The 26389-nt window shown below is 49.1% G+C and overlaps 1 protein-coding gene across 6 annotated transcripts in view; it reads left to right on the top strand.

Annotated features, from left to right (window-relative positions):
* Positions 1-26389, top strand: part of nhsl2 (NHS-like 2) — a 40673-nt gene extending 14284 nt beyond the window's left edge. For 3 of the 6 annotated variants that reach the window (XM_023797730.2, XM_023797736.2, XM_023797732.2), the window contains exons 2-7: positions 13015-13167; positions 16350-16483; positions 16883-17021; positions 19713-21947; positions 22196-22340; positions 23118-26389. In XM_023797730.2, the coding sequence (XP_023653498.2) occupies positions 13015-13167; positions 16350-16483; positions 16883-17021; positions 19713-21947; positions 22196-22340; positions 23118-23421 (3110 nt within the window). In that variant the 3' untranslated portion in view covers positions 23422-26389. Of the gene's footprint in view, positions 1-5135; positions 5501-5545; positions 7218-13014; positions 13168-16349; positions 16484-16882; positions 17022-19712; positions 21948-22195; positions 22341-23117 lie in introns of those variants that run through there. The other 3 variants (XM_023797733.2, XM_023797734.2, XM_023797731.2) reach the window with 3 other exon arrangements.

Genomic DNA, 26389 nt, shown 5'->3' with positions numbered 1-26389 from the left:
AGTTTATTTTTCACATAGAGAGGAGAGGGCATCTTTACCTGAGCACAGGCGTGACCTTATGGGAAGTAGCTGTAGACACAATTCTTTGTATTACCACTAGGGGGCACAGAAGTACAGCAAACAGAGGGGCGGTGCCCATTTGTAGATGCTGTAGTTGTAGGTCCATTGAAAGGTGCACACACATTTTTTTTCCAAAATCATGGCTTCTTGGTCATTTTCTCATCCTCAGATTTCCAATAGACCCCTCCTGAGACACACACACACACACACACACACAGGATTGTAATTATATGTTTGTGGGGACTCTCCATTCATTTCTATGCAGAAAACTCTAATCCCAACATGTCGACCTTAACCCGTACCCAGCCCTAACCTTAACCACAAGTAACCAAACAAATTACGAGACCTTTGGCATTTTGAGTTTTTTGATTGCATTCACAGATCTTTGTGGGGACCTGAAAAATGGTCTCCACAATGTCAAAATAGCAGGTTTTTATCACACACACAAACGCACGCACACGCACACACACGTCATGTTTATTTGCCCCCAGACAGTTTACACAGCTGCACTCTTACTGCAGATTCTGAGGCCCAATAGCTAAGGAGCTCGAGTGAGCTGCCTTCTGGGATATTAAACTCTGCCGAACACGCCGCTGTCAGTGACGAATTCCAGTTGGAGCCACCGGCCGAGACAAAGAGGCCCAGCAGGGGCCGTAACGGGGAAAATTACCCGGAATGGAAGCAGAGCATGAAGCTGGGAAACCCCTTACCCTGACTGGATATGCTTCTCATTTTAATGGCTACACCTTTAATGCATGTCACTGCCAAAGTGAGCCCTAATTCAGAGTCACCCGGTATTCGGGTGAGTGGATGCAGACCCACGGCGATGTGCGACATCACCGTGGATGCGGGTCTCCACACCGGTCCTGAGGGCTCCACGGTCGTTACGGTTACTGCCGCCATGATGCTCCCATCTCTGCCATCTCCTCAGCAGAGCAGACACCGCTGCTCCGGGCTGCTGACCCGTTTCCTTTTTTCACTGTAATGTTTCTTCCAGATGGGCTGGAGGTCCATGCCAGGAATCTGGGCCCGTTGCCAGCGGCTCTGCCACTGGGCCCCACGGTGCCGGGGGTGGGGGGGGGAGGTTACTGACGCCGTATCGCTGAGCTATAGCCACAGCCCGTCACCGTCGCCCCCCCCCCCCTCCCCCGTCTCTCCGCACCTCGCCACGGTCCGGAGCTTTGTGGCTGTTACTCCTCATGCTGTTACATCAGGGTTGTGCCGCTCGCTGGCCTGGGGGAGTGATCCAAGCCGGCCTCCGTGCTCCGACGCAGCCAAAGAGCCGCAGACCGCGGTCACACCTGCTGTCTCTGTGCAGAACGAGTGTCCGAGGCCCCGTGAATTATGGGCTCTGCTCGGCCTCGCCGGCCTGCCCCAGCTCCATCATGCCGAAGATGTATGTTTTGCTTTCTGCCTTTTCTTTATACTTTGTGGTCTGGTTTCTCGGAGTCTGAGTTTCACACCCTGGGGAGCAGTAAACTATGGGGGGGTTGTTCGGGGTGGGGCCCGCAGTGGTGGTGAAGGTGACGCGGTACAGTTATCGAGGCCGACGACCTGGATGCGAGGAGAGCGTGAGATGCTCTGGGCGGCTCACCGGGTGGCCTGGAGATATCAGGGATGAAGGCCGAGATGCTGAAGGGCGGGGGAGTTATAAACTTTCTACATCTATATATTTAACTGTACACATAATAGATTATTTTTGGAGCTTTCATGACGAGGAGTAAGTGAGGCCTGCTGATGGCGGAAGGTCTACAGCTAGAGGGCGCTGTTGGAAAGGAGGAGATTCCTCTCTTCTAGGCTCTGCTGGATTCAGGGTGTGTACAATGTCAGGGGAACGTGATTGTGCCCCCCCCCCCCCACCACTACGACCCTTTCGTGATGCGAATCACATCATGCCTCCTCTGAGCTTCAGCGGTCAGGAGCTGAGCTCCGCATCTCCGGCTCCACCTGCAGACCCTGTGTGAGATCCTCGCGCTCCGTCTCCTGGCAACCGCACGACTCTGCCTGCATGCAGATTGGCGGCGCGTGCCCGTGCAAATTTGCTGCGCGGTGAACTGCATGGGCAGGGGTTTGCCACTCGTTGCCCACCCATGGGTCACTCTGGACAAGCGGCAAGACCAAATGAATGGGATGGAAACCCAGTGGGCCGGCACAACACTGCCACACCAGTGCGTGGGGCATTTGATTGCAGCCCAACTTGCATGCCTCGACCGCTGTTTAATATTTATGCCTGTTTCTCAAATCTTGTCCAGGATGTACCGCTGCCTTGTGCCCTGTGCTGCCTGGGATAGGCTCCAGGCCTCCCAGTTGACCCTGAGCAGGATAAGCAGCTGGAAAATGGATGGATGGATAAATCAGCTGGAATGACTACAGCAAATGTAGGACCTTTGAACTGCCCTTGCATGTGAAATCAAAAATATGTAGCAACCCTGACCCCTGGTGACCACTCTGGGTACTGCATGCCTGAGTGCATTCCAGCTTTGGGTCCTGCCAGATCCTTTCATGTTTTACCCTGAGCACCATTCAAATTGGTTGAAGACCGAACCAGTGTTTCAGAGCACAGATGAACGCTGATTTTACGAAGGATGCCTGGTTAACAGCTTTAAGCCTGAGGTTTCTGTGAAGCTGTATTCCCAGATGATCGCACGCCTACTCCCCCCTGGGCCGCCATAAGGCGATTAAGGGCCATCTGAAGGCGGTCGCCGTCCTGCGTCTCATTGTTTTGTGGGACAGTGACCTTCAGACAGAGTTGATGAAGTGAATGTGTGTTGGGGCCCCGCCCCCGAATTGTAGGATTGGCTGAAAGCCAGCGATAACAGGTCAGCCTGCAGTCGCAGTAGAAATTACAAGGGGAACATTGTGTTGCTGTGGCATTGGGAGAGCACTAATAAGACTGTTCCTAAGTAAGATGAAAGCTACATTTCTTGGACTGTTTTGGGCTTTTCTCAAGGGGTAACATTCATCGATAGAACATGGTTCTAGAGCACCGGTAGCTGGGATGGTACTGCCTCCTCCCTTCTTTTTTGCACCCTCCGTTCTCCCTCCCCTCTGAACTGCCCAGACACACCTCACCCTCCTGCTCTGAGGATGACCAGCAGGCCGAGGGGGTGGGGGGGGGGGGGTACCAGGCTGCATCCACAGCCTCACATAAGTTATAGTGGTGTAATTCACGGCTGTAGCTGCAGGGAAAATGAAACAGAGCTAAAATGCATAAATAACTCAAGATCAAGAGACCGCCGGGTTTATAGGCCTTCCAGGCGGTGGCCTGTAGCCCCGCCCCCGGGGCGGAGCCTAATCTCATGACTGTATTCAGACCACGGGGCCGATGACGGAGGTTCCTTATTAACGAGTGGCTAATTACCGGGTAATCCTGCCAGCTGGATGTCCGCTGAGCCGCCACAGGTCGTGATGGGCGACGTGCGCCGCGACGGCTGGGGTCGTGACCGGGCCATGGTGGTGACTTTTCTTTCTGGACGTAGGTGAGCTGTTAGAGGTGTCAGTGGGCACAAGTGACCAGTGTTTGCTTCAGCAGGGGGGCGTGGAGGGTCGGCTCAGTTTGACAGCGGAAAGGCCTGCGTGTTTGGTCCTGGGGCAGCTCTCGTACCGTCCTGCACAGTCTCTGTGAGAGAAAACAGACGTGGGAAGGCTGGTGACTCTGATCCCAGGAGATGCTCTGCTTAACCTCGGAAAGGCCATGAAAAAAACAGAAGTGTCAGGTTAACAACAGAATAAGAACCACAACAACAACATTAACGATATTAATACCGGCCGCCTCTGGGAGATCTGCTCTTTGCCTGCTGGCTGTGAGCATGTGAAAAGGTGAGATCCAGCGTTTTGACTGGCCCTGCTGCCGAACGATGCGGGAGAAGGTAGGAATTGTCTTGAAAGGAGTTTGATTTGGTTTGGCAAAAGAAAGACAGCGTGAGTATCCCCTTCAGAGGGGAGGGGGCGGGCACGTGGACACGCGTGTTCCTGATGGTCGCCTTGGCGGCGTTGTTCGCGAACGCCAATTTATTTGTGATTCATTTACATGCACGGTTTTTTTTTTATGTCTCTCCTGTTCTCAAAGGAAAAGTAGCAGAAGCTGTATGAGTGATGACCAGCTCTGAGGAAATGCCTGGGGGATAAGAAATGGCAACCGTAGCGTATGAGAAGATCTACTGCACATGTGCATGCGAATGTGATTGTGTGTGAAGAGGACAGACACACAAATCGGGTGACTTCCTCCTGTCAAAAAGTCACTGCCTGATCCACACCTGAGTGTGAACCAGGTGGGTCATGATAAGATTACTGTCTGTCAGTGAGCCAATCCAGTGCTAAGCTGATCCACCGTCAGGCACCGATTACCGGGCAACACGATGGACGGGGCAAGTCTAGGCTGCCTATTGCACGAATCAGCACCCTCCTGTCACGTAGGTGATCGGCTTGTTAATGGCAGTGCTGGGCTGGTTAAAAGCATTGTGACATGGGCAGTATGGGGCCGTCATGTGTGCAGTGCTGGTTAATACTCACCATGGTGGGTGTAAGAGCTGTTAACTGGTACAGAAATAATTAACAGGAGTGCAGTGTGTACAGGGCTGGTTAATCGTGTGGAATGTATTCAATTGTGTAGTAGTGATCAGAATCGCTCAGAGGGAGGTTAAATAGTGACCGCAGCCGCCCCCCCCCCCACCCGCCGCCCCCCCCATCGTGTGTACACGGATAGAGACTCCCTTACACGCAGAGTCTGCTGTCATGTGATGTTTGCCAGACAGATGCCTGTGATGAATGTATAAGAGGCAGTGCTGGCGTGACACTGAGCATGTGCCTGCAGAGGGCGGGGCCAGCGGCGGGGGGGGGGGGGGTTCTGCTGGCTCACGTGCCATTATATAGACGGTCCTGACTGCAGGTTATTTATTATCTTTTTCCTCTTGCGCTTTTCTGGACCCACTCTCCCGCGTCCTTGGGAGACGTCCTGTTCTGTGTCCCGGTCTCCCTCCTCTTCTCGCTCCCTCTCCCTCTCGCTTTCTCTCTCTCTTCCCCTCTCCCCCAACGCTGCCCCCCTCCCGGCTGCAGTGGTGGCTCCGCCTCCCCCCTGTCAATGAGTCTGGCATCCACAGCAACGCTGCCATCGCAGCCAGAGGAACGCTCTCCCAGCCTTTGAGCCACGCACTCTTGCAGGCACGCACGCACACACACGGACACACGCGCGCACACACACCGGCGCCAGGACGCGATCACGCAGACACACACGTGGCCTCACACGGACGGCGGCTCGCACACCATCTCGCACACACGTACACACGCACGCACACACACGCACGCACGTGCACGACCCTGCTCTGTCGCCCGAGGTGGCAGGAACTCTGGGATGAGGTGATGTTCTGGGATAGGAAGCACGGAGTGATGGGGAACTCCCAGCGCCGGTCCAAGGGGAGGCACCGACCCCTGGGGGCAACAGGTACCTGAGCGGACGGGGTGGGACAGCTGCTCTTTAGCGCACTGGGTTTGCATTTGCGGCAGTGGGTGGGGGTCAGTGTCAGATACGGCTCTCCTGGTGTGCGATATGCTATGTAGGTTCAGCTGGATCGGCCAGCATCTGGTGGGACTGGGTGGGATGGATGAACTTGGGTTTTGGGTAGACTGGGTTCAGTGGTAACTAGAGGGGCTAGAGATTGGATGGACTTGGTGGACAGGGGCGGGGAGATTTTACTGCCAGTCGCTGTGAGCCCAGCTGCGAGGATGGTGTCACCGGAGAGATGAGGATGCTCACTGCTGGCAGGACAGCGGACCACACGGGACACGCATACACATGCTTACACACGCATACACACTCATACACACGTGTAGCCGCGCTCATCTCCATGCCAGTACATGCATACGGGCACGTTACTTCGCACACGTGCAAATGCTCACACCGGCGCCCACCCACACTTATACACATGCATGCACATGCACACACACACGCCTGCACACCTATTCGCTGAACCCCCATACATGTGGCCCGCTCATTATTTGCCGCCATCGATCACCGCTGCCGGTTCCCTTGACTACCGCGGTGTGCTATGCATGTCGAAGGAAATGCCACACGTCCGCGACGCCGATCGTCCAGCCGATGACCTCTCCCTGCCCGGGGAGAGCCGGGGCTGCGGCGGCGTGTGGTCGCCATGGTGACATGCCAGCATTGAGGCGGGTTGGGGGGGGGGGCAGGGGGCCGCCATGGCCCCCTGCTTCTTGCGCCTGTGTGCGTTAATCCCAGCAGGCTTCAGGGAGTAGGAGGTGCAGTCAGCGTGTGTTTAAATCCCATTTGAGTATCTTGTTTGTGTTCTTATGCTCTTTGGGTTTGGGTGTGTGTGTGGTGTCCTGGCAGAGGATTAACATTAACATTTAAAATATACTATATGTACAAAGTCTGTTTTCTTCCCATGTTCATGTCGTGGATCCCAGAATTTATGGGTCCAATCCCAGGGTTTGTGGGCCTGATCTCAGGATTTGTGGGTCCAATCCCAGGGTTTGTGGGCCTGATCTCAGAATTTGCGGATCTAATCTTGGGGTTTCTGGGCCTCATCGTAGCATTTAAGGGTCGGGTCCAGCTGCAGGTCTTTCCTTGTTTCCTGGCACGATTCCAGTCATGAATAGCTTTCCATGTGTTTGTTGGGTCAGAGACCGTTTCGGACTACAGCAGGAAGGTGCCTCACCCAAAGCCCAGCCAAAGGTCCCAGTGTGAAGATGACCTGAGTGACAGTGGGGTATGGAAAGTAAGTCACAAAACCCCCTGCTGGTCCCCAGGCAGGAAAACAGTTTGGCTGCCTTTGGGAAGGAAAGAGTGGCGCTGGGGGTCGTGTGGCTGGAGACCGGGAAGGAAGCATCCACATGTTTGTCCTGGAGCTGGTGACAGACAGACCCCTCCTACCAGTGCCTGTCGCTCCGTCTCCCTCACTCTCTCCTCCTCTCTCCATATGCCACCTTCTCCCTCAATATCTCCTTCTTATCTCCTCCTTTCTTAATCTCCTCCATCTATTTTTTTCTTTATTTCTCCATCTCCATCGTTCTGCTCTGTATCTTCTTCCCCGGCTCCTCCCATCCCATTTGCCTCACCCCCACATTTGTGGACATGAAGGGACTGGATCATTTCTGGGGTGAGAGAGGTAACCTGGGACACGCTGGAGCAGAAGCAGGTACTGGGATTGTCGCAGGGTGGGTGGGGATGTTGGGGGTATGTACTTGTTAAGTTTCTTTCTCATACTAGTGGTCATAATGCTTACTACATGCCCATACAATGCTTGTGTTAACCAATCCATCCACTGACTTTTAACCCCGAAATCTGTTACATTGGTCAGGGTTGTTGCCTGTTCCATGCCTGCATTAAATCCCTTTGCATAAATCTCAGTATGCTGCTTAAATTAAATGCCTGTCTGCCTATAATAAATGGGCATAATAAATGTTTGCATATATTAAATACCTGCATAGTGTCTATACTAAATGCCTAAAAAAGTCTAAATACTAAATGCCTATTATAAAAACCCGTACAGTGCCACTACTCGGTGCTTATTCTATGATTATTTTAAATTCCTGTAATACCTGTATAGTGCCTTTACTAAATGTCTATTCTACATTGCTATGATACATGCCCATAGGGTGCCTTTTAAATTCCTATAATACTTGTACAGTGCTTTTCTCAATGCATATTTTATGCCTATTCTAAATTCCTATAATATAAAAACACCAGTAGAAATACCTGTAGAATACCTATACTAAATGCCAATAATAAATACATGTAGAGTACCTATACTAAACGCGTATGCTATGTATATTCTAAATTCCTACAATAATTATTAGATTAGATTATATTAGATTAGACAAACTTTATTGATTCTTGGAGAAATCAAGTAGAGTGCCTTTACTAAATGCCTATTCTAAATTAATGAATACCTGTAGAGTACCTGTATTTATTGCCTGCAGTCGAACCCTTGAGAGAGACTCTACCTAAGCGTACAATCCGAAGTTAATGATAGACGTGTGTCTCTGCTTGTGTGCACTACAGAAAACTGACTGTGTATCTCAATATTCGAGCGCCCCCCCCCCACGGCTGGAGTCTAATCGTCTCTCTAGTCTGCAGTTGTCTGTTTGTGCTCTTCCGCATGAGTGAAATACTGACCAAAATCGCGAGCGGGAGTCAGCAGTTTGAGCCGCAGCGGCTCAGCTGTGAAAAGGAGGGAGGCATCCAGAAAAGGGGAGGCTAAGTGAGAGCTATAGTCTGAACCAGCCACTGACTGGTGTGACGACAGTGACAGGCTGTCTCGCTCTCCTCCGGTCTGTGAAAAGCAAAGGATTCTGGGTCAGGAACACAAGGCCATGTAATCCACCCCTGATGTGCCAATCCAGTGGATACAATCATTGCCTGAAATTATTGTTCAGTGTCCCATGATAGGTTGGGATGGACCCAGAGCACATGCTGTCAGAAAGACATCCAAGACCACCTTGTCACTGCCATCAGCCTAAAACTCCTTATTACTCCTTATTACATTTATGTTCAGTGTCACATTACAGAGCATTGTCTGTGGGACAGTAATTCCAGTAATTCCGAATTAGAATGAGACCCCATGGATTGTCTGCTTGGGTAGAGCTTCATGTGTCTTTCACACGATCCAGCAATATTTCAAAGTCAGATATTTAAATATTGTGCCAGGCTTGAAGCCTTCCTTTTATTTAATACTATATCATCAAGACACAATGGCCCAGGAACTGTTACGGAGAGATAGTTTCATTCCCTTGGTGACTGTTCATATCTTTTTGCCTCAGACATCAGGTCAGGGCTATAAATTTGAATACCGACCAGTATAATTTTTTTCCCGCTGCTGTTTCATCCAGGCTGAGATCAGTGCCTCGTTGGGCAAGACAATGGCCTGGAATGAAGGGTGTGGATGAGGAGCAATGCGAGCCGCCGTCATAGCGGAGGTGATGGCACAATTCATCCCGCGGTCGTCTGTCCAATCGTATGTGGAGCTCATTCCCCAAAGCGATTGATTACCCAGGCCGAGTGATAAAAATAGGCGAGATGGCATTTCCCTCCATCTGGCTCACCATCGCTCAGCTGCGGCGGTAAAACCGAACGGCGTCGCTACCGATCGCTTCAGACCCAAGAGCGCAAGGAGAAGTAGCAGGAAGCTGTCGTTTTCAGATAGGTGTCGGTCAGGGCTTTACGTTAAAGGATGCTTTGTGTCACAACAAGTGATTTAGCAGAAAATCCAATTATTCATCTCCTCCATCTCCATTTATCCAGTACAGGGTTGGAGTATATCCTAGGAAGCATAGGGCACTAGGCTGGGGTACACCCTGCATGGGATGTCGGTTCATCACAGGGTGCACACCACACACACTCACTTAGACAATCACACAGTATAGAAATGCTCTGGACAGCAGGAGGAAACAGGAGTACACAGAGGACTCTCGCACAACGCAGACCCCAGGGTGGGAGTCGAACCCAATACCCTGGAGGTGTGAGGCGATTGTGCCACCCAATGCCACCCTTCAGTAGAAATTAGCTGCATATTAAAGCAAATTGTGTGTTTTCCGATGAAGCAAATCACTAGGCAATCAAGTGTATTCACTGCTCCAGACTTGGTGTTTATCTTAGCTTCTCTGCTGGATCTGCTTGCTGGGCTGAGACCAGGCTGAATGTTCTCTGGTGGTCAACAGAAAATAATTGGGGAAAATACACAATATCCAATTAAAGGGTCTAGCATGTACTGTACCCACTTGATCACCTTCAACTGAATCATACCTGTTTTGTCTTGCTAACTGCAAGCTGCTCTGATTTTTTTTTTCACATTTTAGTTATGCAGCTGAATCCTTTATTTGGTGTTGATTACCTGGGTGGTTTGCTGTGGCTGTTCAGACTAAATACCTTCTTCAAGGGTCCATGTCCTTAACTATTGTAGTACCTGCTGTTCATGTGGCCTGTTTGCCATGTTACCTGTTTGCCATGTGATCTGTTTGCCATGTGACCTGTTAAGGTAGCACCTTTCTAAGCATTGCGGTCAGCTAGTCTAACTAACCTTGCAAGTGGCTCCTGGGTCCATGGACAGAAATGAGGGTGTGGTATAAAAATGGGAGGGTGGCCACGTGTTAGCAGTGAATTATGGTGGATGGAAATTTGGAGATGTGGCCAGTTAGGTCCGTGCCAGAAAGCCAGCGCTTTCAGGCGATTCCTGTGCAAATGAATCCCGAAATGCCCGCTGCTTTGATGGTTCGGAAGCGATCGGCTTCACAGCTTGCCACCCCACAAATTAAATAGCACTGGAATTAGGCCCAAAGTGTCACACAGTCGACAGCATCAGTGTGTTTTAATAACAGCAGAGTGTCCCTTGGCAGGGCTGGGAAAACAAACAAGCGCAAGTGCTGAATTATTTAGTCTACCGTCCTTACCTGACGCTTGCGTGTCCCATCCCGGCCTCCCGTCTCTCCCTGCCGTCTCTCGCTGCTCCGGGTCACAGCAGCTCCTGGCTACGTCATCTGGATGATCCAAACAACCTGTGAGACCCCCTTCCGACAGCCACTAGCCTCCCCCTCCAAAGCTGTCAGAGGAAAGCTTTCCGAGATACCGTGATACGTACATTGCTATTAGATTGGGTCTGTTTTTGGGGGCATTTCTTAATCCCTGAGCTGACAGTCATCTGAGAGTAATTAATTAGTCTGCTTGTGGTTAATTAAGCCTGCCGTGTCTTCCACTGGACACTGGATCAGGGGCATGTTCTGTGGTTGTCCTGGCGATGGAGTGGGGCGGAACTGGAGAATATTCCTCTGTCCTCTGATTGTATTGTCTTGCATTTGTTTATAGAGAACCATGCAAGATTTAGGGATTGTATGTCTTGCTTCGGGCTCATTGGTGAATAGAATCACATAACCATTATATTTTTTTAGCTCCTTTTACCCAAAGTGAAGTACCATTGAGAAAGTAGAGTCAGTGAGTCTCTGGAGCAATTGGGGTTAATGGCCTTGCTCAAGGACCCAACAATGAAATTACTCTGCCAACACTAGGATTTGAACTGGCAACCTTCCGATCACAGGCACAGTACCCTAACCTGCTGTGCCACACATCACCCCCACACAGGTGGGCGGAATGGGAACCATTTGTAGGTGCACAGGAATTTAACAAAACTGGGGAAAGATTAAAAACAAAGGCAGCCATTTTAGCATGGTTACTGGGGAGATCAGAGGAAAACCAAACCAACACTGGGTAATGGAAAGGGCTTCATATGGTTGACAATAAAGCCTTGTGATGGACAGACATCCCATACAGAGTGTCCCCAGCCCTGTTCTCAGTGCTTCCTGGGATGCGCTCCAAGCTGGTCCTCACCTGGATGAGGAGCTAGAAGATTGACACAGAAGGACGGATGCCAAAAACGAATAAGCGAAGTGAATGAATGCACTTTACGCTTGACTGTCCCCTACTCTGTCTACCCCCACCTCCATCTCACCGGGATGTTAAATGGAATTATAGTCACATGGCATAGTGTTTACATGAGGACTGCTTGACATGGGATTGTTTCCGTGTACGTACCAGAGAAAGACTGAAAACGATGGTGCCAGTTGAAGGTGCCAATATACCCCCATTCATCATTATCCTTTATGCCATCCTCAGCTGGAGGCAGTAGGGGGCGTTGCAGTTAAAGGAATCAAGCTTGTGCCTAAACGGCTGCAGATTGAAGCCCCAGGAGGACCCCCTTGTCGTTACTTCCTGTGGCCATAATGCAGCGGCATAGGGTATCTTTATCTTCAAAAATATAACAATAAAGCAGCTCGAGTTGAGCTGGCGAGGTTTCAGAATGCGAGTGAGCGAGCGAGAGAGACACGTTTGGGCCTGCGTGCGCTTTTCTGAGCCGTCTGCCAGGAATAGACGGGAGCAGGTGCAATTTCACCCACTATGGTTCTTTGAAGAAGAACGGCTCTGAAAAAAAAAACGTCTGGTGCAGTAATTACAAAGAAATCCATTTGTACCCTGCCTAGCAGAGTGTGAAGACACCCGAGTGATTAGGTTTGGAAAAACCCAACAAAAACATTAGTGACACTTGTGTTCCGAGTTCCGGTAGGCAAGGAATTATTCACAACAATGGCTGACACCTGTCAAAGTGTTAGATGAAGGACATCCTATCTCTGCGGGCCAGGTCATTGTGGTTACCCTTGCGTTGTAGTGTAGATTCATGTATGCATACTTATTGATTGGTTTAACTTTAGTTTGACCCCTGCTTGACCGCAGTCCGACCCTTAGCTGACCCTCCTGACCCTGAGCTGTACCCAATGACATTGAACACTGTCTCTGCGAGGCTCGGGGAGCTTACAGGCAGTATACAGCTGCTGAAAGCTGACAGGAGATGCCTCTGAACCTCTGATGAGAAGATCCACCCGGTCATCCTATGGTTTCCAGTATCGTGTCCATTCAACATCTGCTTGCCATCGTTATATCTCTCCTCGTCGTTAAAAGAAGGTGAAACTCACTCACTGGCAACTTGCACAAAATGCACTGCTGGAGGCTCTCTGGGTCACAAATGGAACATGCCGGTGTTTACCTAGTTTGCCATGTCTGCGACCAGAAAGACAGTTTGGGCCGGGACCCCCACTGTTTACCCCATGGTTAACGCAGCACCCCCTACCCCCAAAAACACACCACGGCTGCTTACTGGTCACAGTCATCTTATTAATTATACTCAGAAATGCGATTACAGAGCGTTTCTTCCGCCACGTCTGTGGCTCCTCCCCTGTGATGCCGCATTACCTAATGGATGTCTCTTGGTAGTATGCAAATTCCACACATTCTTACATTTTGCTCTCTCTCTCTCTCTCTCTCCCTTTCCCTCACGTTTTCACTCTCTTCCTGCCTCCCTTCCTTTCCTTTCCTTCCCCTCTCTCTATCTCTTTCGCTCTCTCTCTCTCTCTCTCTCTCTCTATTTCTCTCTCTCTCTCTCTCTGTACCAGCCACCACTAACTTGGACGCGGAGAGCAAGCGAGCGGCCCACTTCCGATCGTCATGGCAACAGCATGTGAATGTGTTCGGCTCGTGGAGTAGGCCGGAGTGCGTGCAGCAGCTGCGTCAGGAGGCAGAGCTCAATCTCCAGAGCCTGCTCCAAGGTAGGAGCTTTGGGGGCTTTTTGGGGGTGCGGGGGGTGCGGGGGGTGTGGGGCTGTGGGCGTGAGCTGGGCACCGTCTGACTGCCCCCCATCTTTTTCCTCTCATTTTTTTCCCCTAAACGTGCGGCGAGATGCGAGGTACTTCTCGTCCACCCTCCGATCTTCCTCTCTCTCTCTCTCTCTCTCTCTCTCTCTCCCTCCCTCCCTTTTCCATCTCCTGTCATCCTCAGCGCCTGCCCCTCCCTTTCAGCGTTTTCATTCATCTTTATTGGCAGCTCGAATTATCCGTCTATGCCCTCGTTTCCGTGAAGGAGCGGGCAAATGAACGAGTGAGCGATCGGGAGAAAGGGAACGCCTTTGAAGCGCCACTGCCGCCGCGCGTCCCGGCCGCCGCTCGATGCTCCTTCCCGCGTCGCCGAGCCTCACATCAGGGAGAGGATCGGCGTGCTCGGCAGGACTGTGGCTGTAGGGTGAATACCAGCGATACCGATGCCAAACCAGTGAGGCCAGTTAGGGCAAGTGGTGCCAGTGCCAAACCAACTAAGTTCCAGTGATGCCAGTGACAACAGTGATAAACAAGTGGCACCCAGACCAGAACCCATTCAGAACCAGCAATTGCACTGGAGAAACAGAACAGGACCCCTGATTACTGTGACAGAACCAACTCTGAAATAATGAACCGGTATAGACTCAGTGACACCAGTGATGGACCAGTTTAGTATCAGAGATATCAGCCCCAGGTTGATCAAAACTGCAAGTAAACAACCCCTTACTTTGTCCGATATTGCCTGGGGATGAAGATGTATGCTAATCCATGTTCCTGCTTGGAATCGACCCGTAAGACCAGTAAGGAAGCCAGTTAGCCTGCCTTGCACACCTGTATCTCATTTGGTGTTACTGTACATGCTGACTTGCTGTCTCCCGTGAAGCCACATCTGCTGACGGAGCACTCGCTGGTCCTCCTCTGTCCGCACGCGTCAGGTGTTTGGTTCCCGTGTTTGGTTACCTGCGCCGCACCGTGATTCCGTGTCTTCCATCCTTTTCTAGTTTGGAGAAGTGTGGTTATATATGAAGGGAGGGCAATATTGGAAAGGAGTGTGTGTGGGCGTCTGGAAGGTTTTGCCATCTAACCTTCAACTGATATTTTGATGTGTTTTTGTGATTATTATATTGTTGGGACCAGATTTCCCCATAATGTGATTAAAAACCAGTAACTTTTTACATTAATTTCGGTCCCCACAAGGATAACCTTAGTTTTATAAAAATCTGTGAATGCAATCAAAAAAAAAAAAAAAGCCAAAATTCTTGTATTTTGTTTGGTTACTTATGATTAAGGTTAGGGCTGGGTAGGGGTTAAGGTCATCATAGCTGGGATTATGGTTATGCCATAGAAATGAATGGACAGTCCCCATAAATATATGAATATCTAGACTGTGGTTGCTGGCTGGGATGGCTCTGTCTGAGGAATCAGCTGTGGTCTCGCTGGAAGCATGCACCCTGCTCCCTGTTTGCCCTATTTCGTTCGAGGTCGTTTATAAACCTCAGTGTTTGTTTGTGTTTGTTTTTCCCAGGGTAATGACGTAATCTGGGCATCTGGTTATGAGTACGCGTATGTGCATATGTTTAAAAAGCTCGTTTTTAAATATGCGTGCTTATGTAAGCATATGTGCTGCATGTTCCCTTAAGCACAATGCTGACACACAGACCCCTGTCTTGTTTATCTGGTTTGTGCTGAACGCCGAGCTGAAGTTTTGAGAATCCGGAGCTATTTTCTCTCTGACGTTTGTCGCCTGGTGAGGGAGAGACTCGACTTTGCTCTAGGAGTCCGGTAGCGTGGGTTGCTTTTGTCATGAGCTTCTCTGGGCGTCTGCTGCCGAATTGAATCTCTGAAACAGCAACACGTTAACACATCAACATATTACTGCATGCGCATGCATGTGAGGCACATGGGAGAGATACTGCGTGTTAGAAAATATACTTTGCTTGTGAGCATCTGTTAGGCTGTGTGTGTGCATGTTTTTTTGTGTCTTCCATGTCCAGGTTTGTTTGTGTCTTCCATGTCAAGGTTTGTTTGTGTCTTCCATGTCCAGGTTTGTTTGTGTCTTCCATGTCCAGGTTTGTTTGTGTCTTCCATGTCCAGGTTTGTTTGTGTCTTTTCCATACAGTATGCATGTTTGTTTGAGTCGTCCATGTGCAGGGGCCTGTATCACAAAGCTGATTTTTTGAGTAGGATGATAACTTTTCCGATATAAGGTAGTCTGGACTAAATGTTAGTGACCGAAGATATAGTTTATTTAAACTGGAGTACCTTAAATCCGACAAGCTAACCAATAAATCTTGCTTTGTGAATCAGGCCACTAGTTTTGTTTGTCTTTCATGAGCATATTTGCTTGTATTTTCCATGTGCAGGTTTGTGCATCTGTACGAGGGGAATCAGTATCCCAACACACAGTCCAATGGGTACTTTAAACATTCCCCAGTACCTTGCACCCTAATAAACACCCTCAAATCCCCAGTATTTTGCACCTGAATAAATACTCCCAGCCTGCATCTGAATAACTGAGCGACAGACTGATACTGTGCTGGGGTGTACACCCATTTGCACAGTGCATCCTCCCACCAGCAGTTGGACGAATGCTCTGGCTCCCAATATGCCATCCCCCCCCCCAGCGCTAACACATGGGGAGACAACCCATGTCTGTAGTAATCTGCCGGTCTGTTTTTTCATTATTCTTGTTCCTTAAATTTCCTTAATATTCCAAATTTCTGTTTCTCAGGATATTTTATTTGTGTACTGTGTACTTTTTAATTTGTTTGAATCACGATTACCTGCTTTCACTATCTGTGCTGTCTCTGCACTTTGCTCTATACATATGTTCATCTCTACTCTGCATACTCACTGCTGTATGCAGAAGAATTTCCCCCCCTGGGATCAATAAAGTTTATCTCAATGTTCATCTTAATACAGTGGGACTCCTCCCAACAGGCAGGGGCGGTGGTGGTGGGGGTGGGGGGGGGGGGGGCACTACAGGGCCTAAGGGTGGAAAGCTTTTAGGAGAGCACTTGCAGTTGGGGGGGGTGGACAGTGGAACAGCCTGAGCATGAGAAGGAGAATGATAGAGACTCACTGTTCCCTCTCTTCTTCTATATCTCCTCCCTCCTCCACATGGGGGGGGCACGCAGACTTTGAGGAGCACCTCTACGAGCCTAAAGTGACCGGGCAGACGTTCCGACACCCCTCCTCACTGAGCTCGGAGGACACCTCCCTGAGTGACCCCCCCGGGCTGATCAGCCAGAAACCAGAGTTCATCTTCCTGGTGAGCGTCCCCCCCCCCCCGTCCTGTCTCACACATGGTTTTACCCTTTCGGTACATTTATCACTGTTTAATTAAACTCCCGACATCTCATTACAGTTAAACCTTTTTTTTTTTGTCTTTTGGGTATTGTCAGTAAATGCAATTTAAAATGATGATATAAATGCCGTACTACAAATTACACATTAAAAATTGTGTTAAAAAATGGTTTTTCAGGTGCCAAACAAAAACAAGAAAGATGCTCCTGTATGCATTCCAGCCGAATATTTCTTCATTTAAAATGTGTGTACACATTTGTGTTCATGTCCTAAATACTTAATTATTGATGCAGGTAAACATATTTAATTAATTTGTATTTATAAGCACTATTTTCAGAATGAGAGTACACTCTTGTCTCCTCAGCCGGCTTCCAGTGAGGAGTGTGAGGGGGGGGCCACGCCCATAGGGTTTTGGAGTCAAGAGCACAGCATCACTGCTGAGAAGCCGCCCTGGCCCCCTAGTGGTCGGGCCCAAGAACAGCAGTGGCCAACAGACACCACAGGTGCGCCCTGCTTCTCTTCAGATCCCACCCCCCTCCCTTCTTACCTCACCCCCATTACCCCATTATCCGCCTCTCCATCCAGTCGTGAGGCTGCTATGAAGCCAGACTGGATGCCTGTATCCTTTTCCCCCATTTTTGCCCATCCTGCCCCATCTGTAATGCCTCACCTACCCTCTGTCCATCCCCCAGTACAGCAGCTCGTGTCGGTGAGCAGGACAGGGGCCGCCATGGTCCCGCGGTCATGCTCCGCTCGAGGCCAGACAGCGGCGGCAAACAGGTAGCCGTTGCCGTGGCAACCCCGGCTCCTCCGCTGCCCGGCTAGGCTCAGGGGAGATGGCGGAGGAATGTCAGTCCCCGGTTTACGCTGAGCGAGGCAAAGAACTCTGACATGCGTCTGCCCTGCCACAGTACATAGTAGCTATCGCAGTAGCATGTCTGCTCAGCCAGTAACAGATCAATTCTGCTATTAATGCCCCCCCTCTAAATAACATGGGGGGCATAAACATCAGGTGATGTGCCAGTTCCCATTGCCATGACCCAATGCCTATTTTGGACCCTTTTTTGTATTAGTTAGTTAGTTTGTTTGTTTACACACTGTATTTATTTGTTTATTTATTTGTCTATGTTTATTTATTTTTCTCCCCACTGCCTTTTGTTTTCCCCGTCTTTTACCCCCTGACCCCAAATAAAATCCCTGTTCCCCCCTTCCATCGCCATGTCCCTTAGCTCATACAAACCTTGCACACTCCCAATAAGTGATGTTTTCCCCTTGTGCAAGTATGAATACAGGTACACTGGAATACTTCTGTTTGCACATCCCATCTTGCGCTCCTTTGTGAGACACACACACACACACACACACACACACACACACACACACGCACACACACACATATATACAGTTGAGACCGATACTCGGGGTCGGATCACAGAGTCGGCCATTTATCTGGCACTTTTGGTGCATTTCAGGGTTTTAAGGGCCCAAGCGGACATGTGACTAAGCTGAACTGGTCAGAGGCCTAAGCCACACGCTGCCCCCCATCCATCCAGTATCATATTCACGTTTCCAGTAACATGTCCACTGTCCTAGTATGAACTGATTCTACGGATAGTGCTCAGTACTGAGTAACACTATTCAGCAACACTTGTTGCATTTACTACACCAGGAATCAGCACCAAGTAGCACATATTAAGTATCTTATGCAATGTCACTCAAAATTTCAGACAGTTCACAGAGAACATAATTCATCATATAGAATATTTTTTACCATACTGTAAAAGAATTCACAAGAAACTAAATTAGAAATGAATATGACCCTTTTAATAAAGGATTTAACAAAGGATCTCTATGGAAACGTTAAGGAAGTACTAATGATTTCCAGAACTCCTGATGGCATCATAGGGTGAAATTTCTCAGTAAAAACTCATGTAGGGATGTGTGCATATGTCTCATAGGAGAGCAAGAACCAATGTACCTATACATGTGTAAATGGTAAATGAAGCATCATTTCATTTACATTTTTCATGTAGTTAAAATGTAAAAGCATTTACTTGCAGTTTATGGACAAAAGTATTGGGGCACCTGGTCATTACACCTACAGGAACTTTTGACATCCCGTTCTAAATCCACAGCATCAATATAGAGTTGGTCCCTCTTTTGCAGCTATAATAGCTGCCACTCTTCTGGAAAGGCTTACCACCAGATTTTGGTGTGTGTCTGTAGGAATTTTTGCCCATTCATCCAGAAGAGCATTTGTGAGGTCAAGCACTGACGTGAAGGCCCGCCTCGCAATTTCCATTCTAGTTCATCAAAAAAGTTGTTCGATGGCATTGAGATCTGGGCTCTGTGCAGGCCAGTTAAGTTCTTCCACACCAAACTCACCCAACCATGTCTTTATGGACCTTGGTTTGTGCATGCTGGAACAGAATAGGGTCTTCCCCAAACTGTTCCCAGTTCAAAGCATAGAATTGTTCAAAATGTCTTAGATTGCTGAAACATTAAGAGTCAGTAAGAGCCAAAACCAGACTCATCCATCAGAGTGCCAGACATAGAAGAGTGATTTGTCACTCCACAGAACATGTTTCCACTGCTCCAGAGTCCAGTGGTGGGGTGCTTTACACCACTCCATCTGACGCTTGGCATTGTGCTTGGTGATGTGAGGCTTGCATGCAGCTGCTCAGCCATTCCCATTCCCCGAAGCTCCCAAAACAGTTTTTGTGCTGAGTTTAATGCCAGAAGAAGTTCAGAACTCTGCAGTTACTGAGTAAACAGGGTGTTGCTGACTTCTACACACTATGCGCCTTAGCATTCAGCGACCCCACTCAGTTACTTTACATGGTCTGCCATTTCCTGGCTGAGTTTCTGTTGTTCAAAAATGCTTCTACTTTGCAATAATAGCACTTACTGTTGACTGTGGACTCGCAGGGAAGGAATTTCATGAACTGACTTATTGCAAAGGTGGTATCCTATGCGTATACCAGGCTTGTATTCACTGAGCTATTCAGAATGACCCATTCTTTCATAAGTGTTTGTAAACTTGACTGCATGCCTATGTGCTTGATTTTATACACCTGTATAAGACAGGTCCTGACTTCCTCTCCATCTAGCCCTGAATTCAATGATTAAGTGGTGTGTCCCAATACTTTAGTCCATATAGTGTATCATGGAATTATGTTCTTGTGTTCCTACAGGTGATGAGGCACTTCTACATGTTGACCTGATTCAGGGAATCTGCGGTCCTGAGTCTGACACTAGGTTGCTAACGCCATCTCCCGAAACCCAGAGCCCCCATCTGTTCCTGAGGAAGACCTACAGTGACCTGGAGCAGAACTTGCTGCACTCCCCTGGGAGCCCATCAGGTGCAATGGAGCATGCCGGCCTGATGTGTGGCAGCCCCTCCTGGAACGGGCCCAAGGGCTCCACCTTCTCACCATCTTGGAACAACTCCATGGATTATGTGATGGCTCATGGTCCAGCTACGAAACCACCAACTAACCAACAGCAAGCTGACCTGCTGCTGGACCCCTCCCAGAGTGGGTCAAGCCTCTCCTACAGCTCAGGCTCACACTCTAGCTCCTTTACCTCCAACTCTGTGGAGCCATCAGCCAGAGCTCTGGCTACCACCAGCATTATGGCAGGCAAACGGGCCGAGACTGAAGGTGCTGCAGCAAGTCCCAGGGATCGGGAAAAGAGACCCATGCGGCCCGGGGCCCTCAGGTTCCGTGAACGGTCCCTGTCAACCCCAACAGACTCTGAATCATTCTGCTCGGCCGACAATGTGTCTTGCATGGATACCCAACGCTTAGGAGCCGAGAGCTATGCCTTGATGTACCCTAGTGGGAGTTCCGAGGATGGTGCAAGCGCTGACAATGAGTCTCTGGCGGTGACTGATTTCCACCCTGATGGGCGACTGAGGATAAGGTCCCGAAGCATCTCCCTGAAGAAGTCGAAGAAGAAGCCCCCACCCCCAGTGCGCAGCGTGTCTCTGGTGAAGAACCTTAGGGGGGCACGTGCTGAGGGCCCTCAAAGAGAGAGCAGGCCCAGAAGCCTCTACCTTCCCAGAGAGCACTTGCATGACTCTTATTTATCAGACTATGTGCTCGGGGGAGATGGCAGATCCCTGAAAGAGGAGCCTGACATACCATTGTCCATCAGAGAGACGATGGAGGGGAGTCAGGCACCAGACCAGGAAGTGGAGCTGTCCTTCCCTGACCAATGGCAGCTAAATGAGTGGCACTCCAGTGACCCCTACAGGTCACTGTCTGGTTCTAGCACAGCAACAGGCACGACAGTGATAGAGTGCCTGAAAGCACGAGGTAGCTCAGAGTCCCTTGACTCCCCTGGCACCTCTCGTGCCACCTCACCCTCTCAGTTCTCTGTTGAAGCAGAGGCAAAAATCTCCCCCTTCAAGCCCCATGGGCTAATGTCCCCCTCCAGTGGCTACTCAAGCCAGTCAGAGACCCCAACACCAACAATACCCAGTGCTCAAGTGACTGGACCATCGCCATTGGCTTGCAAGATGCGGCCAAAGATACCAGAGAGGAAGTCCTCGCTACCTGCCACATCCCCCATGGAGAGACCTGCCAGGTCACGCCTTTCCTTTGAACTGCCTGTGGCATCTGCCTCAGAATTGCCCTCTATCAAGCCCAAGCCCAAGGCTAGCCGACGACACTCTGATACATCTCCTACCAGCCAGTCAGGGCAGCCAGTGGTAACCCAGACTGATCTGAGAAACGTGCGTCTTCGTTCTGTTGGCCGCTCAGAGATTGAGGATAACCTGGACTGCCCCGTGGACATCATCGAGGAGGAGCAAATGAGGGATGACGACAGCCCCCCTGTCACACTCCGTGAAAAACCTAAACCACCAGTAGCGGTGAAGCCCCCCCTTCCCAAACGACCCCTCAACCTGATGCTGGAGTCTCCTTCCTCCTCTCTACAGGGTCCAGAATCTCCACCAATCTCGCCCAAAGAATGGCGAATGCCTGTAGGGAACATCTACATGGTGGTGAAAAAACCCAAGAAGAAACCTCTGCAAGCAGCACCCATTGCCACTCAAGAGATCCCTCAACATCAGGAAGTGCTGGACATTCAGCAAGGGGCCAGCCTCATTGATCTTCCCTCCCCCTCCAGCCCAAAGAAGGAGCATCAGACCAGGACATTGACCAGCAGTGTCACTGTCTCCTGTTTGGCAGAGCTGGACAGAAAGCGGATCAAGGTTCCCCCTCCGGTCCCAAAGAAACCCAGTGTCCTCCTGCTGCCCTCTAGTGTTGTCCACTCCAATGGGGCAGATGACAGCGGCCCCCCATCGCCGGGTGGGGAGCGTGTGTCTGAAGAATTTCCAGCTGTAGAGGAAAGCCAGGTCCAGACAAAACAAAGTGAACCTCAAGACAGTGATGTCACAGCATTTCCTACAGGGACACTGACAGGTAAGAAATATTGTTGCTCATCCTATGTAAAATGAGTGAATATTTTTCTGGACATAATTGCTTTACCTTGCTCAGCAACTCAAAATATAATGGCTACTATAAAGGAGGAAAACCTTTTGTAATGTAAAGCCTCCTATGCTTGTTACTGTTAATGCTAATGTGCAGCAATTCTTAGTGTTGCAAAGCAAGATCTTGGTTGAAGATGCAAATGGTCAAGGTGGGAATAATCATGGTTATTTTTCCTGCAGGGATCCCTGCATATGTATTTTCTGAGGAGTGCGGCTCTATTGCAGAGATGGAAGCCCTGCACATCTCTGAGGAGCCTACAGAGGGTGTGTTTGGCCTCACACCATCGCCCCATACTACAGAAGATCTGTTCACTATCATCCACAGGTAATGTGGCACCTCATATAGGGTCCTGTCAGGGTGCAGATGACCTCTAATCTTGGGATCTACATGATCTCTGTTTGCCCCGAGCCACCGCAACCTAAACCGTAAACAAATATGCTGCACATCCTTTCCATGTCGTTTAAACAAAGCCACGGTTTGGTGAAGATGTCACTTCTCCCTGACTTAATGGATTACTAATTTAAATTTTATTTAACATTCTTGTATTCAGTCAGCCCAATTAGCCCATGGGGGCTGTAACTTCACACGTTTGATGTCAACCCTAATCTAGTTATTATTAGTACATTTTAACTGATATTGCCAGGGCAAATGGGAGAACTTCAAATGCTCCTCCCACTTTTCCTATTCCAAAACGATACAGTTCTGTGTGAGAGTGTGACAGAAGATTGTTTACAGTTTGAAATAAGATTTTGAGTGCAAAATAACCCATCAGCAGTAAAAAGTACATTCTCGGAACCAACTTCTTTCTTGAGAGCTCCTTATATCCGCCATATCTTTTTTCCTCCTTCGTTGTTTTCTCACACTTACCGCTATGCTCCAGTAAGATAGATTAAGGCCATATGTTCACTGTGACAGTTAATGCCTTGACCTTCGGTAGGTCTTGGGCTGTGAGATGAAACATATGGTCTTAATGAATCTCCATTAACAGCCTCCTGTTAAACACAACGGACAATAAGAAAAAGGTAACTGTCACTTTTTGTTCCAAAACCTTGGACCATGTGGATTCTAATTGAATTTTTCTCACCCTCTCTTTTGGGCCAGGTCCAAACGAAAAGTTCTGGGGCGCAGGGAACCGTCGGCTACCTTTACCAGTCGGCCAAGCCTGGTGTCTCCAGTGCGGACTGACCCGCGGTCCCACACGCTGGGGGCCACACCCCGATCCAGTTCACGGAACCAGAACTTCATGGCCCTGTTGCAGAAGAAGAACAACAAACCCAGCACTGGCAGCAGAGTGTCAGCCATGGAGCTTTTGAAGAGCACCAACCCGCTCGCCCGCCGGGTTACCGAATTCAACCAGTCTGAGCTGGACCCGACCGATGGCCCCAGAACACCCCAGGGACAGTGAACTCCTGGCCAATTTGGAAAAAGGCAGGGAGTCCTGTACTGACACGTCGCATTTATATGACATTTATTTGCAGAGATCTCCAACCAGCGAGACACCACTCTCAATGTTCTGTGGATTCCAATTCGGAAAAAGTCACAATTATGTTTTCTTTGCTGTTCAAGTCACAGTCCAGTAGTCCCCTGGGCCACACTGGAAGAACATTAGCGTAATTGTTCTGGGAGTAAGAGTGTGGAACATAAAAAAATCTAACTGGAAAAATAACATCAGTGGAACTGTTTTGTAAAGCATGGAATACTACAGCTGATCTGGAAGGGCAACATCGGGAACTTGGGTGGACACAGATATGAGTAAGAAAGTGAAAAGAGACTCGGATATCTCTATGGAGTGTGGTCTAGCTGGACCAAAATGGATATTTGCCTCCTGAGAACAAAGCATAAGTCTCATTTAAAGGTCTTCAAATGAAAGCAAACAGGTAAACAATCCAAAACATTCCACAAAGACTTGCCAGAAGGACATGGTAGCCCTCATGTTCTAGGGAAAAAAGCACTTTCATTAACTTAAGACATGAGCCTACAGCCATTTTCCCCCAAAATATTGAACTTGTATATAGCTATATATAAATATATAAACTTAACTGCAGAGCTGTTTGATGGTTTTAACAAGCGAATGTAAATGTACAAATGCCTTGGGATGAAGGACATGGAAGACAGCCACCACACATGACCTCTGAAGGTTGCCACGGAGCCCTACTCTGCCCGGATACACACACTATGCGCAGGAACCAGGAATGGTCTGCAGGGGTTTGGCCGTGCTCGCTGGAGGTGGACTGGGGCTAGATGGAGAGGAAGTCAGGTGATCTTGGAAAGATGCAAGGGAAGACACCTCCAGTGCAGCCACAGGTTGCTACCGTCCAGTGTCGCTGTGCAATCAAGTGTTTCTTATCACTCAGGAAACCCTTTTGGCGTGTGTGAGCATACACGCATGCTAGTGGACACACATACACATCAAACCACCTGGCAACAGCGAGGATGACATTTGTCCTCAGGGTGGCTAGATTGCTTTGGCTGTTATCCTCTGCATGGTGTGTGATGGCAGTACGGGACACTGCGAAAGGATACTCTGCCTGTGCCTGTAGTGTCAAGCTACAGCCTTGCCTGAGGTTCAGCTAATCTTCTTGCTATCTCTACAGTCAAGGTTAGAGAAAGTCACAAAACGGAAGACGCATTCCTCAGAGCAAGGGTTTTCCAACCAGATGTCCACCGCCCTCTGGTGGTCGGTGAAGCAGTTGATGGGGGTCCACAGGAATGTTGACAAAATGCTGGTACTGTCATCCAGTTTAGATTAAAAATGTTGGATGCGTTGTTTGTTGCTTATGTGATCATGCATTAGTGGTAGGGGTTTAAGAAAGCTTGATACGCTCTGCACTCTAGCATTCACGGTAGACACGAGTTGCAGCCAAAAAACGTTAGTTCCCTTGAGCCAGGTTACTGAACACAGCGTGAGTGGGTGGGTTGGGGTTGTTTAAGGTGGGGCAGGGTGAGGGGGGGGGGGCAAAAGCAGGGGAACAATAAATGCACAGATTCCAGCGGCAGAAAAAACACGAAGCAACTGAGCAAATGAAGAAGCGTTTGGAGAACTAAAGATGTTGCCCAAAAGCATCACGGTGAAATGAACTGGGACAATTCTCTCAGTAGGCCGGGATATGGGTGCAGCATTCCGGGGAAGCTGTGCTGCCGATCCGAAGCGTGTTTATAGGCATGCCGAGACAGCCGACATCACTGGCCGCGGCCGGCCGGACTGTCTGTCTGTGGTGCTGGGACCCTGTACACATTGGTTTTCTGCTGTTCTTTCCATATATCGATATTTCAGGTAATCCAACGACTTATAGATACAGAAAAAAAAAACTAAGTAAATGTGTGACGCTTGTTTTAAATATTTAGTGAATGAAACAGAAAAAAGAAAACCAGTGTTTGTTTGCCTTGTTCTCTGGCGTTCTGCCTCTATGTTTTTTAAACACCTAGGTATTGCACTTCCATTAGGAGTATCCAGAGGATGTTTCATTGTTATGATAACCACTATTATAGTTGTTATAACCCATGTGTTTCCTGTACTGCCCTTCTGCCAGTAAAGGCCTCTGCAACTTGTTAGCTCAAAGGGTCTCTCTATTAACCCCCCTGTGCAATTGGCTACATTGACCAATGTACCCCACTCTCCTGAAGTCTGGGCGTGGGATTTTAACTCCGAAGGGTTGTCCTTCAGGGTAGAACAAACCCAGACACCCTGTCGCACATGCTCAAGTGTGTCAATGGCTGTGCTGGACCACATCAGGAACAGGTTCTCTATGGCTTGGAAGGTGGGGCCCAGCTGTAAGCCATGTTCCACCGGGGTGAAATTCTCTTCCTCTCCCCCTACTCTCTCCGGGGGCTGCTCATGGTGGGGGGGGGGGCAACTTTTAAAGCTTTTCCTTACTCTCAGAGGGGAGGTCGAAGAGGGAGAAAATGGAGACGGCGAGAGGATGCAGAATAACATTGACTGCTAACCATAGAGTAGAAGACGACGTTCTAGGTTGCTATAGCTAACAGTGAAGAAAAAACAGGAACACAGAAGAGCGTGGTTGCAATATGAAGTGTTATTCTGTATGAAGTAGAAAAGAAACTGCAGCAGAACTGATTTAGTAGATAGGTAGTAATCTAACAACTGGTTTATTACTTTGGCTTGGGGAGGGCACTTCGCCTGACAGATTGCCAGAATCGAAAAGCTTTAAAAACGCTCCCTCGTGGGACGAGGCAGCAGTCCATGCGGGTTTATAAACGAAAACTGGGAATTATATTTTTGTTATTTTACATTGTATGGACATATTTAAAATATTCAGAGTATTAACCTCAGTCTCCAGTGAGTCTGTTAAGCAGTTCAGTCTCGCCAATGTGATGAAATTATATCATTTAAATAAATTATTTTTCTTGCTTAA

The sequence above is a fragment of the Paramormyrops kingsleyae genome, chromosome 10 (assembly GCF_048594095.1).
Source record: "Paramormyrops kingsleyae isolate MSU_618 chromosome 10, PKINGS_0.4, whole genome shotgun sequence".
NCBI lineage: Eukaryota > Metazoa > Chordata > Actinopteri > Osteoglossiformes > Mormyridae > Paramormyrops > Paramormyrops kingsleyae.
This window is presented reverse-complemented; position numbering and strand designations above follow the sequence as displayed.